General features: G+C 34.5%; 4 protein-coding genes across 6 annotated transcripts; 1 reads left to right on the plus strand and 3 right to left on the minus strand.

Moving 5' to 3' along the window:
* Positions 1-5239: 5239 nt before the first annotated feature.
* On the minus strand, positions 5240-7023 carry LOC106375398 (probable diphthine methyl ester synthase). Its single transcript, XM_048745256.1, has 4 exons — positions 6875-7023; positions 6531-6713; positions 6321-6445; positions 5240-6043 (listed from the first exon to the last, which is right to left on the minus strand). The coding sequence occupies exons 2-4, from the start codon at positions 6678-6680 to the stop codon at positions 5485-5487; spliced, it is 834 nt and encodes a 277-aa protein (XP_048601213.1). The 5' UTR covers positions 6681-6713; positions 6875-7023; the 3' UTR covers positions 5240-5484.
* Positions 7024-8454: 1431 nt separating this feature from the next.
* LOC106375399 (monogalactosyldiacylglycerol synthase 1, chloroplastic) lies at positions 8455-11073 on the minus strand. 2 transcript variants are annotated; one of them, XM_013815288.3, is made up of 8 exons: positions 10394-11073; positions 10038-10210; positions 9800-9961; positions 9577-9718; positions 9278-9502; positions 9143-9205; positions 8955-9029; positions 8455-8873 (listed from the first exon to the last, which is right to left on the minus strand). In XM_013815288.3, exons 1-8 carry the CDS (start codon positions 10916-10918, stop codon positions 8637-8639), a joined length of 1602 nt encoding a protein of 533 aa, XP_013670742.2. In that variant the 5' UTR covers positions 10919-11073; the 3' UTR covers positions 8455-8636. The 2 variants fall into 2 exon arrangements, with proteins under 2 accessions (XP_013670742.2, XP_022551808.2); XM_022696087.2 differs by having other exon boundaries at positions 9577-9961; positions 10394-11060.
* Positions 11074-13376: 2303 nt separating this feature from the next.
* Positions 13377-16195, plus strand: LOC106375400 (probable protein phosphatase 2C 59). Its single transcript, XM_013815290.3, has 9 exons — positions 13377-13633; positions 13878-14047; positions 14347-14474; positions 14556-14654; positions 14749-14907; positions 15089-15175; positions 15257-15348; positions 15539-15613; positions 15712-16195. Exons 2-9 carry the CDS (start codon positions 13968-13970, stop codon positions 15916-15918), a joined length of 927 nt encoding a protein of 308 aa, XP_013670744.2. The 5' UTR covers positions 13377-13633; positions 13878-13967; the 3' UTR covers positions 15919-16195.
* On the minus strand, positions 16175-18224 carry LOC106375401 (ADP-ribosylation factor 1). Of its 2 annotated transcripts, none has more exons than XM_013815293.3 (8): positions 18005-18224; positions 17870-17908; positions 17735-17797; positions 17397-17415; positions 17200-17311; positions 16772-16819; positions 16507-16637; positions 16175-16423 (listed from the first exon to the last, which is right to left on the minus strand). In XM_013815293.3, the coding sequence occupies exons 1-8, from the start codon at positions 18105-18107 to the stop codon at positions 16390-16392; spliced, it is 549 nt and encodes a 182-aa protein (XP_013670747.1). In that variant the 5' UTR covers positions 18108-18224; the 3' UTR covers positions 16175-16389. The 2 variants fall into 2 exon arrangements, with proteins under 2 accessions (XP_013670747.1, XP_013670746.2); XM_013815292.3 differs by having other exon boundaries at positions 16772-16855.
* Between the last annotated feature and the right edge of the window lie 928 nt (positions 18225-19152).

A 19152-nucleotide genomic window follows, 5' to 3' on the forward strand; every position in this document is an offset into this window, starting at 1 on the left:
ATTCAACAATTTCGGCGGCATTGCCCCATGCTGAAGAAAATTTGATCCGTTACATAAAACATCAATAGGGTCCGTGTTTCCTTTAATTATTCTGTTCAGTGATGATGATGTTAAAAAAAATTGTGCTGTTCAGTTCGGTGAAAAATATCTTTAAATAATAGTATTTGATTCGTCCAGATCCTAATAATGAGGGAATGATACTTAAGAACTTTCCCTTGACTTGCTTGACCCAGTGACTATGATCCGGATGTCAGCAATTCTTTTTCTATTATTAACGGAAATAAAGAAATACCAAACGTATAGGGAAAACCCGTTAAGCTGTTTATTTTGCAATTGTGGTTTGTCCCAATTGTTGAGATAACCCTAATATTTTATACATCATGTGCACACAAAAAAAAAATCATATTGTGAAAAAGGTAGCATTTGATAATTATTTTCATATTTGAGTACAATAGTCAATAGTTAATGAATGAATATGAATACAAAAAACGTGGAAGTTTCGGGGTAGCAAAAGGACAGAGAAGAGGACCCCACACGGGAAAAGGGCAACAAATCTTGACCAGACTCGACCACGACTTCCAGCTTAAGAGAAGCCTCTTTTTTTTTTTTTGTAACACAAGAGAAGCCTCTTATGGTGTGAACAAGTTGCCATCTTGGGCGGCTCCGACATTGACCTGTTTTTTCTTGTCCTTCATATCCCCCACCTTTTTGTTTGTTTGTTCAAAGTTAATTAGTCAGTGTTATCATCTTAATTTAATTATTCCAACACACAACGATACAAAACTAACAACTAGTCACATGAAATACATGAAGATTTTGAAATATTTAGTTGTTCCATAATACTTGCTAGAAACGGGTAAATATTAAACTTCTTTTATGTAGTTAAAATCAAATCGAAACAGTCAAATTACTTCTTTTTATGTAGGTTTGTATAATCAGATGCTGACAATATTGAGTTTTATATATATAGGTTTAAAGTACCTCCTGCGGATTCATATCTGCCTTTTGAAAATTTAATCGACTAAGAAAACAAGTAGAGAATAGTCAACATAACAAGCCAACTAACGGTGGGACGATGACATAATTTATGATTCGAGGGGGTTCGTTCTCTAGTATAAACCAAGATGACAGAATCCTCACTAATAAAATAAAACACTCGCACATTACCAGGACCCAATTTTCTTAGTCTTATATACCACATTGTTTGTTATTCGATCCTAGCAAAAGTGATGCTATATTGCTGGCAATTCACGACCGATAAAGATATTGATCACACTGGATATTGTTAACGACTCGTGAATTATAATATTATTGTTGATGAAGAAAATGGTTCAGGGCTCGTGGAAAAGTTAATTACATAAGTCGCAAATGGTTGGAAAAAATCAAAAAGTCTTTTGTAGAGTGTTTTTTATTGATGCTGCGTGGAGTAGTGATATAATATAAGACTTGGACCATCGTTTTTGAAGTCCTCGTCTAAAGCCTTCACTCGGATATTCTACATGACGACGTCAATATGATGGCGTCACTACTCTGCGTCTCTATACATGATGCAGTAACCTTACGTTTGAATCGGGGCTGATGGCGTCACTACTCTGCGTCTCTATACATGATGCAGTAACCTTACGTTTGAATCGGGGTTCCTAGCTCTGGTGGTAAAGGGCTCACGGTTGTGAGTTCCGCCACCCGGATTCGAATCCCGGCCACTGGAGAATTCACATGTGGAACCCCAGCGTCCGAGACCGAAGACTGTTCACGATGATCCACATGGTGACCAGTGCAAGCTAAGTCCTTGATCGCTTCGATCTCTAGTCTGGACCACTTCGGTAGAGTCAGGACACTCGGTTATCAAAAAAAAAACCTACGTTTGATTTTTCTTCACTAACTTTTTTTTGATCAAATCTTTACTAACTTTTAAAAACAATTCCAGGCTATAAATATAATTCAGATATCCGTTCATTTTTATGTAATTTCAATTTAGTTTATTTATTTTGATTATTTTAAAAATTATTCAAATATTTATGCTTATTCTATTGAATTCAATTTGGTTAGTTTAATTCCAGCTAATTCGTCTAGAACTAGTAAAAACCGTCGTATATGCACAGCGATACATCAATATAAAAAGACTCAAGTTGATGAAGAGTCAAGCCAACTAGAACTTCAAAACAAACTATTGGAATAATGCATTAGTTGGAGTTTTCTTAAAATACTAGTTCGGATTCCGTCCTAAAAGAAAAAGAGATAACAATTAATAGATAGTAGAACAATTAACTATGTGCTTGTAAAGTACAACTGGAGACTAGTTTTTTTGGTTGTTTTGTAAGGTCTTGTGTAAACTATTATAAGTATGACTAATAACCAGTTGCTCAAAGTCAAGGGACTTTTAGCCAAACACAATCTTCCATGTCTTCTCTGAATAGTGGATGCATTCACTATCCATCACCCTCCGTTACGCAAGTAACCATACGTCATCCTATTTGCATCACGTACGCATACGCCTTATCCTAGTCTTCTTTGTTTCTTTCTCTTTGTCAAATTTTAAAATGACTTGGAGTGGAATACTCTTGTTGAAAAGTCAGGTTTTAAAATTTGTGGTCGTGTTTAGTAAGACCGAAGTTCGATAATAATTTTTTTTCTTCAGTTTTAAAGGGAAAAGAAACATACAATCTGAAAGCAAATCCTTAGCATGCTAGATTGGGAGCTTTATTGAAAGATAGAAATAGCTCATATAGAGCTTTATTCATATGCTAGAAAGTAAACTAAATGAAGAAGATTAAACTGTCACCAGGATGAAAATGAATATAGTGATATTCATAGAAAGGGAAAGAGGCTGGTCTTTAGGCAGCCAAGGTTACTTGCACAAATGCTCATAACAACATATATAAGAGCCTACATGTGCTTAGGAAACCTAATTACATAGGCTATAGGAACAATACTGAATCATCAAATTGAGATATTGTGTGGGCTTTAATACAATCCTTGGACAAGTGGTTTAAGGATACAATCCATACAATACAATACTTTACTTTCACAAATGCTCATAAAAACATATATATAAGAGCTATATACTGAATCATCAAGTTGAGCTATAAGAACTTACTAGATTCTGACCCGCGCTTTCAAAGCGCGGGTTTATTTTTTATTTTTTTTCAATTGACAAATATTTAGTAAATATCATATTTTTATATATTTGTGTTTTATTTTATAAAAGACTCGCGGGTTTATTTTCTTTTTTTTTCAATTGAAAAATATTTAGTAAATGTCATATTTTCATATATTTGTGTTTTATTTTATAAAAGACTTAAACTTTTTATCTTTATTTATCGTATTTCATTTTAAATGACTATTTATGTTTAAAAAATTAAACTTTATTTCTTTAATTATTTTTATATATTTGTGTTATATTTTATAAAAGACTCGCAGGTTTATTTTCCTTTTTTTCAATTGACAAATATTTAGTAAATGTCATATTTTCAAATATTTGCGTTTTATTTTATAAAAGACTTAAAATTTTTATCTTTATTTATCGTATTTCATTTTAAATGACTATTTATGTTTAAAAAATTAAACTTTATTTCTTTAATGAATTAAGTTGGTATAACTCTGATAAATTAATTTTTTTATGTGGTTAATATTTTAATAAAAAAAATTATATACTTTTAATAAAGATTTATACTTTTCAATGAAAAAAATCAATTTTTTTTTATGAATGCTTAAATTATATTAAGAAAAAAAATAATAATTAAGAATTGTTGAAAAAAAATTATTTGAACTTAGACTCAATGGCCCAAAGGAAAAAAATATGTGAAAATTGGATCTGATTTCTTAATCGGCCCAAATGACCTAAGATAGATTTGATGTGGGCTGGATCCAAAAAAAATGATCCAATATAGATGTGTTATTAATATTAATTGATTGCCTTTAATGAAACATGCAATGTTAGTAAAAAAAATGGCAGGATAAGGTAAAAAGTACAATAGGATCCTGCTTTAATAGTATAGATACTGAATCATCAAATTGAGAGGTTGATTGTTTGTGGTTTTTGCTTTAGTTTTTGGTTTTTGCTTTTGTAGAAACCATTTTTCATCCAATCAAGTTTTTGGTTTTAGTTTTAGTTTTTATAAAAACCATTTGAGTTGTCAATCTAGATTTTCAATAAATAGATTCCCTAAAATTTAAGGAAACTAGTTTTTGAAAAGTTTAACCAACTTTTGTGAACTTTTTTGAAAAAAAACTAATTTTAATTTTTTTTGTAGAAACTACTACATTATAATTAATTAATAATTAATAAATAATATTTTCAGAAAATTTAAAATTATCATAAAATATTTTGTACATTAGATATCATTTAAACAATAATGTGAAATAATTTGTGTTTCATATCTGTAAATAAATTTATATATTTTATAAATAATATTATTTAATTTTAAAACATAGTTATTAGTTTCTATAAATAAAACAATTGAATTATTTTAATAATTATTAGTCACATTAAAAATAACAAAGAATTATAAAAACATAATATGTTTTATTAATAAAATATATTGTAAAATCCTGAATTATAAAAATTGCCATTCAACTTTAAGAAAATATAAATAATTTATGTAAGAAAATTTATAATTAGTTTCAATATTTTATGTATTTTTATTTTTGTATCATTTATAATATTTATATAAGAAAAACTATTTCTATTCAAGTTTTAAAAATTAAAAATAATTTATATAAGAAAATTTTCTAAGTAGTTTCAAAATTTAATATTTTTATTTTTGTGTAATTTTATATATATTTTATGATTTATATTTTACTATAATATATTTTTTATAAAAATATAATAATTAAAATATGTTATTGTATTTTATTTTAAAATAATAATCACAGTATTTGGATAAATTTCAATTGTAAAATCTAAATATTTCTTTCTATTTTATTATATTATTTTAAAGTAATGTATTAGTTAATTTTTGAAAATTTTAAAAAAATACAGCAAATCCAAAAACCAAAATCTAAATCTAAAAACCAAAAACCAAAAACCAAAAGCTGAAAACCAAAAACCAAAATCTAAAAACCAAAAGCTAAAATCTAAAAACCAAAAAATAAAACTAAAAACTACTGAAACAATCATCACGTGAACTATAGTGTGGGCTTTAATATAATCCTTGCACAATTGGTTTAAGAAGCAGACCAAACCATAATAAACCGACGGAAGTTCCCCTTAGGTGTTAGTTCCTAAACACAAACCAAATCAAATAAATCCCAAACTTAAATTCTCACTGAAACAAAGATCTCTAATACAAAGTGCCTGCTCCCCCAAATTAGAGCCAAATGAGTATTTCAATACACACTTCTCATACTTACGTCCATCATAGTCATCCAAAATCGCAAATTAAAAATGTTGACACATTGGTTCCTAGTTTCAATCTCTTACTCATGGAGACATCTTGATCGTTCTTGCCTCACCCCTTGAGCCTTCTTCAGTCCTCTGTTCCTTTAATTTGCAGTTCCGTATTTGTAAAACTCCAACATCTCTTCTTCCACGGGATGAGTCTTCCCCACTATCACAAGACAATGCAACGGCGCTCCAAAATCAACACTCTCCAGCTGCTTCATCGTCCCCGAAACTATCTTCTGGTCCTCAGCGCCAAGCCTCGCAAAACCCACACACTCCGTCTCCTCGCCATACACAGACTCTCCACGCTTCTCCTCAACTTCAAGCAGCTGCTCGATGGCCGTGTTAACAGTCATATACCTCGGCGGCTCATACTGTTTCTTCCCTCCTCTGCATAGAGACTCGAAAGTAGGCTCCTTCACTCGGATATCAAGCAGACAGAGCGTGTGCAGTCCGAGAGCACGGTTCTTCTTGATCTTCTCGTAAAAGCTGTCAGGTCTCCACGTCTCGGTGAAGAAAGGGATCGAGACCGTCTCTCCGTAATGGTAAAGCTGCAGACCACAGATCCCAACAGCGTTCATGACCGATGCGTTGTGCACAACCTCTACTTTTACACCGAGTTTCTTAGCTCTAACAACAAGATCACTGTGAGTTGTAGCTCTACAAAAAAAAAACACAAAAAAAAAAAACATTACAAACAGTTTCTAACTAACTAATATTTGCCAGTGTTCTAAAAATTAATCTAGGCGGCACCTAGGCAAATCGGGTATGAAGGAAACATTTTTTTTCAAACCAGTCTAGAGAACGGTTAACATTAATATTCTATAATATGCCTAACCACAGCCTAGCGATTTTTTGAACATTGATATTTGCTATAAGATGAATGTCAAGAGAACGCTGTTAAATCTTTGAGTGATATAAGTCAGATTCAACATACCCAAAGGGATCACCAACAACGAGGAAAGCGATATCATTATCAATAGCTTCTTCAATCATCTCCCCTGCCTTTTCTTCCACCATCTCTCTATCAGCAAGTGTGATTGGTTTCCCATAAAACTTTTCCTGTCCCCACAAAAAAAAAAAGACATAAGCTTTCAATGCGAGCTAGTGAAACTACTAAAGCTACGGGGGGATTTGAGGGGCTTACGAGATTGGAAAGACCATCGGAAGAGAGACCAAAGGACAAGAGAGAAGTGTAAGCTTCCATGTAGATTTTCTGAGATTTCTTGACGGCTTCGAGTCCTCTCAGGGTTATGTCCTTTTCATCTCCTAAGCCTAAGCCTATGATGTACAACATCTTCACCTACTACTCTTCTCTTGTGCCTTGAACCTTAACACATGATTCAAGCACTCAATTAGATAACTGAGAAAGATTTGAGCTTTATAAGATTTAAAGCTTCTGTCTTTAATAAGTAGTTGGTGAGTAATAACTAGGGAAAAGACAATCTATCAGAAACAGAACAAGAAGAAGTGAGTGTATCGGATTTTTACCTGATGATGCGCGTAGAGAACCGGAGAAAGAGGAGGCTAAGAGAAACACGAAGAAGGTCAAAACCCTTTAGGTTTATCTAAGCCTTTTGTGTTCGGTACCCTGTCTGAATTCGGTCCGGTTGATTTAAAATTTCGGTACTATGTTTGTTTATAAATCTCATCCGGATTCTATTAAATTTTGAGTTATTTTAATTCGTCTTTTTTTTTCTTTCTAATTCGATTCAGATTGGATTATAATCATTGTTTCTAATTGCTTGAAAATCTTTTAAGAAACACTCAAAAGACTAAATTATTCAAAAATCTAATTAAAACTACTTAAACTAACTAGAAATTATAATTTTCAAAATACTCTAAACTATCTAAATCACCTTAACATATACTTCCTTCGTCTCATAGTAATAGATGAAGTTTTGTTTCTTTGCACACATATTAAGAAATTATATTTTCTAAACAAAAAATCATTGAAATATAATTTAAAACTAATTTATTTAATTATATATAAAAATAATAAAAACACAGTTGACTACGAAGTTTTTAATAAAGTTAAAGTTACCTAGATATGTGAAAACATCATCTATTGTGAAACAAAAACAATTACCTATATTGAAACTGAGGAAGTATCAAAAAGTTCACATATTTAATTAATTTTAGATATCTTTTAATTTTAATTTGGATTTTGGTTCCGTTTCTATCTGAATTCCGAAGGTTCTTTTTTTTTGTCAACTTTTTATTTTATTAAATAATAAAACTTACAAAAGATACATATGTTTATTACAACCAAGATACAATATAAGATGCATTAGTGATCCTTGCTTGAGATGCTAATCTATCTGCTCTATCATTCGGTGTTCTTCTTATGTGCTTGAAGATTTATTTCCTTTCTCCAGCGAGCTTTTGAATGTTTTCTAGATAGGTTTGGATTGCGACATGTTTTAACGGAGATTTGTTCTCTTCATCATATGATGCATTTTCAAGCTGCTTATAGAGAGTAGAGAGGTTCAAAACTTCGAATAGGGTAAAAACGCTCACTCCTAGGTCTTTTTTTTTTTTTGTAGGCAACCTATTTTTCTCTTCTTCTTTTTACCATTTTGTTTCTGAATTTTTTTAAAAAAATTATTATTCATTATTAATTACAGGAAATACCCTAATATAGCATTAAAAAAGTTTATGTCACGAATATAAACTCTAATGACCAAAATGTTTCATTAAAGAGGTAAATATACACTCATACCCATAGGATTAACTAATCCAAATCTTAGAGTTAATGGGTAGAGATTTGGGATTGAGATTTAAAATTTTAGAAAATAAAAATTAAATATTAAAAATTTGAAAATAAAAATTTTAAAAATAGTTTCAAAAAATATTTTCGAATTACAAAAAGAAAATTTGAAAAAAAAAATCGAAAAAAAATTAAAAAAATATTTTATAAAAAAAATTCGAATTTGAAAGCATATAATCTAAAACTATAAAAAAAATTAGTATCCTTTTATTTTTTTTATATATCTAGGGTATTATGGTTCTTTTACCTATTAAATGAAACATTTTAGTCATTTTCTTCTTTGCGGTTTATTTAGGAGAACTACCCTTAATTATATTTATCATTATTATTCAAAAGAGATTAATCAGCCTTAAGCATTCGCAATAAGGGCAACAACAACAACAACAAAAGGTTACTGTGATAATGCTACACTCTTTGTCTATACCAAAATAAAAGTAGGCTTTGATTCAATGAATTACAAGTTACTACAACAACATATACTCCTTAGGCAGTGCAAGAGAGCTGAGCAAGATAGTTTCTCTGCCGGACAAGCTCGTGCATGTCTTGCACTATCTTGAACACAGCTTCTGGTCTAGCTAGCCTCAATGCATTCTGTGACATTATCTCCAACTGTTTCGACCCTGGTCCAAACCAATCCGCTACAATCTTCGATATCTCTTTTGGTGATTTCGAGAATTTCCCACATCCGTTCTCCACCACATAAGGCACATTCCCAGCCTCCTGCGCTCAAGTGAAACCACAAATATTGAAAAAAATCTGAACCGAATATAATATGGAGAGGCTTTAAAGTTGAGAGCTTACTTGACCAGCGATGTACCCGTTTAAGATTATTGGTAGCCCTCTTATCATAGCTTCAGCTATGGTTCCTGGACCTGCCTGCACAAGGAACAATCATTCTAATGTCACCATTGTGCGCAAGAGAGACTAGGAATGTCAATTAAAAGAAAATAGTTACCAATTTATTTTATGTGGGTTTGAGATTGGTTTACCTTTGTTATGATACAGTTACAGGCACCCATACATTCCTCCATTTTTGTTACAAACCCTTTAACCTGTGACAAATATTAAAATGATTCAGCCTGAGATTTGCTAATTTGGTTTGAAGGGTTAGAAGTAAAGAGTACCTGGACTGGTATTTTCCAATCTATGGAACTTAATCTGGTTTGGAGTTTCTTGTTCCGTCCACATATTATAAGAACCTGGCCAACTGCTTCACCAAGATTCTCGTCATACAGAGCATCTCCAAGAGCTCTTGCTGTTGCCTCTATGGGACCCATTCCTTCTCCTCCGCCCATTAACAAAACAGCTGGAAGATTCTCATCCATCCCTAGCTCTCTTCTCAATTCAACCTGTGATTTGTTCAATATATACTATTGAGAACTTGGATAGGTTTGAAACGACAAGGACAGTCAAGAAAAGGCACCTTTGGGCGAACTGGTTTGACAAAGGAAGGTCGAACAGGAAGGCCGTAGACTTTGATTTGTGATGTCTGAAGTCCAGCTTTTTGCGCCCTTTTCGCTACTTCTGTTGATGGGCAGTAACATCTTGTCACAAGCTTATGAAACCTAAACATCAAAGCAAGCTTTACTTTTACGAAAGAGCCCATACAATCTCTAAAACATAACCGAGATAGTAAGTAAACTAACCATGTGGGATGGCAAGTGCTCAAGTCTGTAATAACCGTGGTAAAGACTATTTTATCAAGTAACCCCTTTGATCTTAGGACACGTAGTGGGACATGCTGCATCAATGGATGAACACTGATGATAATATCTGGTTGATACTTCATCAATCCTTGAGCAATTTCCCTGTAAAACGTTGGAACATCCGTTCTTTATTAGAATCTTCTAATAGTCAAACATATAAAACAGAGAAAAGCCTCACCTGGCAATAAAAGTCGAAGTTGCAGCGAAGTTAGACTGGTGAATAACGCGTGGAGCTGTACCGTAGTAAGTCATTTTCCATAGAGCTCCATGTTTCACCAGAAAATTATAACTCCTGGGAAGCTGGTTGAATGGCCAGGGCGTGTGATCTGTCCACAAGTCCGTAATAAACACCTGCACCAAACACACTTAATGTACTGAGAATAAAATAAACAACAACAACACACACACTACACAACGTAGAGAACTACTCCAAGATACAAACTTTAATCTACTGGCAGAACAAACAACTGAATGTAATAAAGTTATAAACTTTATGTTTCCAATTCAAGAAAAAAGCTCTAAGCCGAGACGAACCTGGTACTCATCTCCGTACTCCTGATTGAAAGCAGCTCTAATGGCTTCAGCAGAGGCTCTGTGACCACCACCAGTATCACTCATCAAAATCAAAACTTTCTTGGGACAATCAGCTTCTACTCCATTCAATTGCAAGCCCTCCTCACCCAAAACACCACCACTATCATTCCCCCTAACTCCGCTCTCGTGGCTCGATACTCCAATTGAGGCGAAACTGTCAGGAACCACTTTCTCGCAGTGAAACCTAATAAAGCTATTGAATTCGTTGATGAATCTACTCAAGCTAGAGCCGGCACTGCTCTTAGCGTTCAAGCTCATGGAAGCTAGGGCTTTTCGAGTCCTCCTCCGTGCGGGTAGAGTCGTCAGAGAGCCATTGAAGAACAAGGCATTGGATGTGGAGAGAGTATACCCATCTGGATTCGAGCGCGGAGATCGGTTTCTGGAGGCTAAACAGGTGAGACGTCTGAAGAAACCAAAGGAGGAGGAGGCTGCTGATTCCTGGGTAGCCGTTGAAGGGCTTTGCATACTTGATCGATGGGAGAGTGTGGCTGCGATTGCTGGAGAGGGAGAGTGATTCAATTAGTGGATTAATTTAGCGCCATGAGTGATCAAGTGTAGTGCATCGCTCGAGAGAGAGATTGTAGCCATAGAAGATATGGTTTTTTGGAAGATGAAGATTTGTTGTTTTATATAACAAGACTTGTGCTTTCACTAAACCGAAACTTAACCGAATATTCTATTTCTTACCCAAATTCACCTAACCGGTTTATGTAAATGTAAATTTCGTGTACACATTACTAGTTTTCAAAATTAATATTTTTTTTAAAAAAATGTAGAGATATTTATTCGATTCTGTATATCCGTGGTCAAAAAGCTTAATCGAAATGGTCGGTGTAACCAAAAATGCAGTGAATTCATTCATTTATCAGCCCCATTCTTTTTACCAAACATGTAACACAATTGAAAAACTTTGATTGCAAAGAAATATATATGTTTTCTCTTTTGTATGTTACTTTGTACTTTTGATAACATGTGACATGAATTTGCGATGCAAAATCACTTAAGGATGACTAGAAAAGGATAAAAAAGCATGTCATTTATATGGTAGTTTCAGTTAATTAACTTTTTTGCTTTTAGAAAGATACAAGGTGCTACGAACTGCATATTAAATCCTAAATGAAAATGAAAAATTCGACCGAGCCATATACTATATGTAGGCTTCGTTGGTAACGAGACTCACTAGAAACAAACGACTCTACATTTTTGATAAAATAATAGTCATTGGTTTGGTAGAAAGAGTTAAATAATTCCATCCATACGAGTTTTTCGTGTTAAAAATAAAAATTTAATTTTTTTACCGAAAACTCAAATATTGTAAATAGTCTTTCTTAACATAAATTAAATCTAGGTGGCGGTAGTTACAGCCGCAACCTTTTTGTCACCAAGCAAACTCAGCGTTGGTTCCGTACATAGGAGTTATTGCCTTCATTACGAAATTTTAAAACATAAGAATACGATTCTCTCTGTTGCTCGTTTTACATGTGTTACATGCTTCTAATTGTGGACTCGTCTATATAATTCTTAGATAATCAACTCAAATAACAAAAGTGAAAGGAAGTCGTCGTAGAATAGAACTCGTCGTCTGTCCGTCCAACCAACAAGCAAAAGAAAAAGGCACGCATCGTGTGAACTCTCAAAAGATGGCTGGTTTGTGGGGCATGAAATTTATTCTCATTTCTTAATGTCATAAATAGGAGTTGGCGTTCGGATATCCGGATTCGGATCGGATATTTTGGATTTTTGGGTATTTCAGTACAGAGGTGTAGAATCTGTTAAGGTATTTATGTACTTCGGGTCGAGTTCAGATATTTTTAGTTCGGATTCGGTTATTTCGGATCGGGTTCGGATATTTAGATTTTGAAAAAAAAAAAAAAATTTCATTTTTCCAATTTCTTGTATTTAAAAATATAACTTTCACTTAACTAATTTTTTTATTTTTAATAGAATGAATGGTTAATAGATTTGGGCATAACATTTTGAAACTAAAAAAACATTAATTTGGTTATTGTTTTTAAATTTTGGATGTAACTTTTTGTTAATTCTTGAAATAAAAAATTTGACATGCATTTTAAGTGAGTAGCAAATCATTTTTCCCGTAATTGTATGTATATCATATGAATTTAAAGTATGTGTAATATCAGTATAAATATTTTATATAAAATGAGAGATGTAAACTAGAAATATAAGGTTAATTATACATAAGTTCGTTTATCTTCGGATATCAATTCAGGTTCGGATATTACCCGTTCGGGTTCGAATATCCAATCTTTCATAATTCAATACCCGTTAAGATATTTTACTACTTTGGTTCGGATTTCGGTTCGGGTTTTTTGGATCGGGTTCGGATGCGGCTTCGGATATCGAGTAAAGTGGTCACCCCTAGTCATAATAATGGAGCCGGACTGTTGATCCAAATGCAAATTTAATGATAATCGTTAAACGATTTTCACGGGCTTTTAACATGTCCGAAATTTACAACATTTCTTACCCCTTTTCATAATGGAAGCTGACTTGTATCAACGTACAAACAAAGCAGGAAGAAGCTATTAACGGGCCAGACAAGGCCCAACATTTCTCAACTATTATGTTTTTTTTAGATGGTCCTTCGTCCTTGTATCTTTTTGACAATCCAGCCTTCTGATTAATTTTTATAACATAAGCAGTAAAATAAATTAAACTATTTACAATTGGCTTTTGGTTTTCTGTAAGGGTTACCTGTGGCTAAGGAAACGTCAAACGCCATAGCACAGATAATCAACTTGAGATTGTCATCTGCGTGGATGACACGTGTCATAACCTTCGTTAGATGGCCGTTCGATTCATTCAAGCCTCGTTTCACCGAAAAGCTCTACAAAAACAGCCAAGAAAAATAGTAATCATAATCTTCTTTAAGCCCACGGCCCACGAGGTGAGAGTCCTGCGCTTATGGATATATAAATATCTTTATTTCTCGAATTAGTGTGATTTATCATTAATTACTTTAATCTAATCGTTATTACCGACACTGATATTTATACGATATTTATACAGAGAGACTTACCAGATTTCAAAAGCCACCTGTTTTCTTCCTTTTCGTCTCCATTTTTGTCAAAACGAAGACCAGAAGCCATTGGATCCCTAAATCTTTGTCGGACTCTGAACCGTCGAATTTGAAATATTCATCAGCTTCTTCTTCTCCTGGTACGCTCCAACAACTCTTTCTCTTTCATTTTGTTAATTTTGTTTTTATCGATCTGATCGATTTCGCGTGGCCATGGTCGCGCTGTTTCTCGTGCTCAATGTTTTTCATTTGTCTGGTCACTGCTTTTTATAATATAGTTTAACCGTTTCGTTATAGTTTAAGCACTTATCGATCTCGTCATTGGTTATTATCTTAGCTTGGTGATGGTTTCGTGTATTGACTTGTTTTCCGACGTCGTTTTAGGGTTTGATTGGCCGACAAAAAAAAGGAGCTGGACCAGCTTCAGAACTGAAGTTTCGATCTTTAGTCTTGTTCCGGAGGCTTTTGGTGATTATGGGATATCTGAATTCTGTTTTGTCGTCTTCGAGCCAAGTCCACGCCGGCGACGGACCTGTTAGCGGCGGCGGCCTCAGGTTGACTTCTTCTCTCTTGCCTAGATTTATCATATCTTTGCTTTTCTAAGGTTACTAAAGCTAGAAGATATATTACACGTTACTTTGAATTTAGAGGCTTTTGGTGTTATGTTAAGACAGTAGTATCGTTACTAGATTGAACTCTTATGCGTTCTTTTGAACATCACATGTAAAGAGTTTCTTTACATACTCCTTTGGCTTTATAAGTCTATGAAGGCTTCGACTGTACATGCTGTTGCTTCTGTCAGTTTTAGATTAAACGTTATAATTGATTTTTTTTATCTACTTTCTATGTACAGTCACAACGGGAAGTTCAGCTATGGATATGCAAGCTCTCCTGGCAAAAGATCTTCAATGGAGGACTTCTATGAAACTAGAATCGATGGCGTTGATGGGGAAATCGTTGGTCTTTTTGGAGTCTTTGATGGTATACATGTTTCTCTCCAGTACTTACATTTCCCACATGGTAAGGTGCCAGTGTAGTGATGAAGCTAACGTTTATGTCCAGGACATGGAGGTGCACGTGCAGCTGAGTATGTGAAGCAAAATCTGTTCAGTAACCTCATCAGGCATCCAAAGTTCATCTCTGACACTACAGCCGCAATAGGTTGTTTTGCACATTTTATCTTGTTGGCCAGATGATTTATTACATAGGACCTATATAGGTGTTTTATTTATCCTTTAATTGCTTCTCGTTTCAGCTGATGCATACAAACAAACAGACTCAGAGTTTCTTAACTCAGAAAATAGTCAGAACAGAGATGCTGGTTCGACCGCTTCAACAGCCATTTTAGTTGGTGACCGTTTACTTGTTGCAAATGTAGGAGACTCTAGAGCTGTTATATGCAGAGGTGGAAATGGTAATGCTTGTTCAATTTTGGTCAACCTTTTCTTATGTATAGTACCGTTTCTAGGTGGTAGCACTCTTGTACATGAAAACTTCAATGCGGAGTAAACAATACATCGTTTAGGAGGAAGTTGTGAATGTTAGTGGTGTTGTCTTGTCTGGTACTAATATAATTCTTTTTTTTTTTGTCAAAGCTATTGCTGTATCCCGAGATCACAAGCCTGATCAAAGTGATGAGCGCCAAAGAATTGAGGATGCTGGAGGATTTGTCATGTGGGCTGGTAAATAAAAGATTATTTTATTAGAAACCTTTCTTCTTATATGCGTTTGTATCGTTTACTTAATTGGTATTATGCTAAAAGGAACATGGAGAGTTGGAGGAGTTCTTGCTGTTTCTCGTGCATTTGGCGATAGGTTACTGAAGCAGTACGTTGTTGCTGATCCCGAGATACAGGTATTGGCTTTGCATCATAATCTCCTTCCGTAAATAAGAAAAATGATATGAAACTCAAGTACGAGGTACGGGAGTGACTATTTGTGTCACCTCATAGTATGAGGCTCATACAACATATTGTAGACTATTTTCTAGAATGACTAAACCAATTCTGCCTTGGTTAACTCATGAACATATATGCAAATTTCAGGAGGAAAAAGTTGATAGCTCTCTCGAGTTTCTCATTCTTGCTAGTGATGGTCTCTGGGACGTTGTATCTAACGAGGTAAAAGGATTGTTTGATTTTCTAAACTCTCCTTTTAAAAATCTCCCTTGTTAGCATTCCCAATCCTCTGGACATGACAACACATGTCTGTTCCTCAGGAAGCAGTAGGCATGATCAAGGTGATAGAAGATCCCGAGGAAGGTGCAAGAAGACTGATGACGGAAGCTTACCAAAGAGGTAGTGCAGACAACATTACTTGCGTCGTTGTACGTTTCTTTTCAGACCAAACAGGAGGAGTAGGTTCCAGCAGGAACATCGATCACAGTACTATACCAGACACTAGCCCCGGTGACTCATCAACGTAGTTTTAACATGAGTGTTTTCCCTTTGGGTTTCGCTTTTTCAGATTTCGCCCAAAATAACAAATGATTCGGGAAGATTATATATTGTTTTCAAAAATGTCCAACGGTTTTTCAAGAATACATAGACAAAACTCATGAAACATGAATGGTTTTTGGTGTCGTGTCACTTATGTTGTTCCACATTTTGGTTACTTGGGCATGTAAAGAAACATAAAACACGACACGATCAAAAATTCTTCAAATTTGCAATAGACGAGAGTGAAGCAAACGTTATTGGTAATCTTTATATGTTAAATTTCATGTTAAAAATGCCGTCTTAAATGTCACAACAACAACTCCACAAGTCCCATCTTCTTCGGACAAAAACATAAGAGGTGAATAACCGATAAGCTATCAACTCTTTGTCGAAGAATGCAAAGCTAACAGTAGAAAAGATGATACACGCACGCTGCTGCTTTGTGGTGAGTGATGAGGTTAACCCGTCCCTGATTTGAGGGTATTACTCAACCTGAAGGAGAAGAATATGTACATATATGAGAGTTTTGCTGAACCAAAAAAAAACGCAAATGAAATAATACTTCATGCATTTACCAGTCTAGGCCTTCGAAAAGTCCTTCACCTTTCACAGCACAAGTTTTGAAGATTGCCCATTGACGACTCTTTATCTTGTGCAACTCCAAAGCCTCTGTCACAGCCGCATCGTCAAGAGCGCCTGGCAGATCCTGTTTCATTTCATTCCATAATCGTCATTACATATTTGCAAAACATATCCAATGGTGGTACATATTCTTCTCAATTAGCTTCAGAAATTAACAATTCCCAGGTGAATCTCTCAGATAAACAACATCGCACGCACCTGCTTGTTTGCAAATATAAGAACCATGGCACCTTTCAATTCCTCTTCCTGTAAGAAGGTCCAGATCAACCAAGGACGAGTTAGCTGCTTAGTGATAGATGAACTATTTTAGCGGCAAGAAAAATCATAATTTTCACAGAAGAGCAGTCAAATGATGCACAAAAAATCTATATAACAGCAAGTCAGGATCAATAGCAGTTCCTGTCCGAGAATGTCTCAGTTTAATTACACAAGGCTGTTTGACATTCTACAAACATTGAGTAGCAACACATATATAAGTTTCTAAAACAGTTCCTACCGATTAAAAAGCTGAGCCGTTAATGTATTATCAATAGAGAAACCACCAAGAAAGGATTCCCCTCGTTTTTATCAAGGAAGCAATAAACCAATTACATTCATCGGAAGATGAAATCTTAGCAGAAGTTTACCTCCAAAATTGCATGGAACTCTTCTTTGGCCACTCCAATTCTATCAGTATCACTCGAATCAACAACATAAATCACTGCCTGTGTATTTGGAAAATAGCATCTCCAATACGGCCTGAAACCGTTGCGTAAAAAAATCAGTTCCCATTGTCTCTGGACAGAATAAAAGAGAAAATAAAGAAGGTTTAACAAAGCTATACCTGATACTCGTTTGTCCACCTGCACAATGAAAAATCAATCGTAAATATATTAAACCAAAGGTTCCATAGTTGCAAGGTTACAGTTCAATCATGACCTAAATCCACTATATCCATAGCTACAAATATGCAAAGCATAGAGTCTTATGTGTATGTCACAACTATTCATCAGTCTCAAAGATACAATATTCAAGTTGCAGTGTAATATACATCGACCCTATTCAAATCACTTGCCCTAGTAATCTACTAGCCAAGACTAACTGGATCCGTAAGAACACGCTTTGATCTAAAGATCAATCAAATGTACTGTTCGAGCAATTCAAATTCGAAGTCAAGCTTACCTAAATCCCAGACCTGAAACTTGATATTGTTGTACTGCACAGTCTCCACGTTAAATCCAATAGCTGTAGATAGGAACAAATCAAAATCAAATCGATTTCAGTGGAATTAGCGAGGATCGATGGTGAAATACATACTCGGGATCGTGGAGACGACCTCTCCCATCTGAAGCCGATCTGGAGAATCACAGAATCAAAAATTTAACTCAACACAAAAAAAACCCTAGCCGCTACATTGTCAATGAAATTAGAAGATGGAGGCGGTGGGTTTACAGAGGATGGTGGTTTTTCCGGCATTGTCGAGACCGAGGACGAGGATACGAGCTTCTTTGTTCCCAAATACGGAGGAAAACAGCTTCGTGAACACGATTCCCATCTTCTTCCTGAGCTTCTCCTCGGATCAGATCACACGATCTAAAGAGAGTTTCGTCTCTTCGATCATCGAGCTCTCTTCTTTTCAGAGAAGTCGAAGATTTAGAGAGTTAGACATATATGGGCCGCTACTATCAGCTCGGCCCAGTAAGAGGACATGAGACTGATGTCTTCTGCAAATTGACTTGACAGCTCTCTCATCCTGGCGTCAGCATCCATCTCACGCTTTGGTTGTTGATTTTTTTTGCATTTATAAAGTAGTTATGCACATAGATGTATTTTAAAAAAAAAAATACTTTTTGATATAGTATTGAACAGAAATATGATATATATGCACACATTATCTGTTGAGGTGGACACAAAAACTACTAGGGTTAGAGGGGTAACTTCCTTCCCTTACTTTTACTTTTGATCTTGATTTACCACCTGCTAAGTAGTAAAAAAAATTTTCAATTGACAGCATTCATATCGAAGTGTTTTGCATCTAAATCACATAGCTTTTTTGCTAAAGTTGAGATAGAAAGTACTAGTGTATAACATAGGGGAATGTATAAAATTAAGAAAAAAATAATTATTTACAATGAAAAATAAGGCAGTAAATGAAAGAAAAGAATGTCCAAATGGAAGAGAGAATTGTTTGGAACTTTACAAGGACGCGGCTACTCGGCGCCTCGAAGGACAGCTCACCGTTGTCAAAAATGTCAAAGGAGAATCTATTCTTTTTGCTATAATTAACTCAACACAATACATTACGGGACACGTCTTGGCACTTCTGCTAACTCTTTGGCCCACAGAATAGCTAAACTGGATACGCAACAGAAATGATTTGCTAACAAATTGTTTTGTTAATTAGCTAATTCTTTTGTTAATGGATGGGGAATATTATTTATTTTGGAGAAAGCGGGGAATATCATATTTTAAAATATTGCTTGTTAATTAGCCGGCATTTTCACTTTAAAATATTTTAGATATAGAAAAATAATTACATATTAGGTTTTGATGAAATTAAAAAAAAACTACAGCTTACTAGAATGTCATTTGCCAATACA

The sequence above is a fragment of the Brassica napus genome, chromosome C1 (genome assembly GCF_020379485.1).
Source record: "Brassica napus cultivar Da-Ae chromosome C1, Da-Ae, whole genome shotgun sequence".
In the NCBI taxonomy this organism is placed as follows: Eukaryota; Viridiplantae; Streptophyta; class Magnoliopsida; order Brassicales; family Brassicaceae; genus Brassica; species Brassica napus.

What these genes read in the sequence shown, in the direction of transcription:
- LOC106375400 (XM_013815290.3), top strand. Translation starts at nt 13,968, where the DNA reads ATGGGATATCTGAATTCTGTTTTGTCGTCTTCGAGCCAAGTCCACGCC. An exon ending in GTTAGCGGCGGCGGCCTCAG is followed by an intron (nt 14,048 to 14,346) that starts GTTGACTTCTTC and finishes TTCTATGTACAG; the next exon opens with TCACAACGGGAAGTTCAGCT. An exon ending in TTGCTGATCCCGAGATACAG is followed by an intron (nt 15,349 to 15,538) that starts GTATTGGCTTTG and finishes TGCAAATTTCAG; the next exon opens with GAGGAAAAAGTTGATAGCTC.
- LOC106375401 (XM_013815292.3), bottom strand. Translation starts at nt 18,107, where the DNA reads ATGGGAATCGTGTTCACGAAGCTGTTTTCCTCCGTATTTGGGAACAAA. An exon ending in CGGAAAAACCACCATCCTCT is followed by an intron (nt 17,909 to 18,004) that starts GTAAACCCACCG and finishes GTGATTCTCCAG; the next exon opens with ATCGGCTTCAGATGGGAGAG. An exon ending in CTTTTCGAAGGCCTAGACTG is followed by an intron (nt 16,424 to 16,506) that starts GTAAATGCATGA and finishes CTTCTCCTTCAG; the next exon opens with GTTGAGTAATACCCTCAAAT.
- LOC106375398 (XM_048745256.1), bottom strand. Translation starts at nt 6,680, where the DNA reads ATGTTGTACATCATAGGCTTAGGCTTAGGAGATGAAAAGGACATAACC. An exon ending in CCGATGGTCTTTCCAATCTC is followed by an intron (nt 6,446 to 6,530) that starts GTAAGCCCCTCA and finishes TTGTGGGGACAG; the next exon opens with GAAAAGTTTTATGGGAAACC. An exon ending in GTTGTTGGTGATCCCTTTGG is followed by an intron (nt 6,044 to 6,320) that starts GTATGTTGAATC and finishes TTTTTTTTGTAG; the next exon opens with AGCTACAACTCACAGTGATC.
- LOC106375399 (XM_022696087.2), bottom strand. Translation starts at nt 10,918, where the DNA reads ATGCAAAGCCCTTCAACGGCTACCCAGGAATCAGCAGCCTCCTCCTCC. An exon ending in AGTACGGAGATGAGTACCAG is followed by an intron (nt 10,211 to 10,393) that starts GTTCGTCTCGGC and finishes TGTTTGGTGCAG; the next exon opens with GTGTTTATTACGGACTTGTG. An exon ending in ACGGGTACATCGCTGGTCAA is followed by an intron (nt 8,874 to 8,954) that starts GTAAGCTCTCAA and finishes ACTTGAGCGCAG; the next exon opens with GAGGCTGGGAATGTGCCTTA.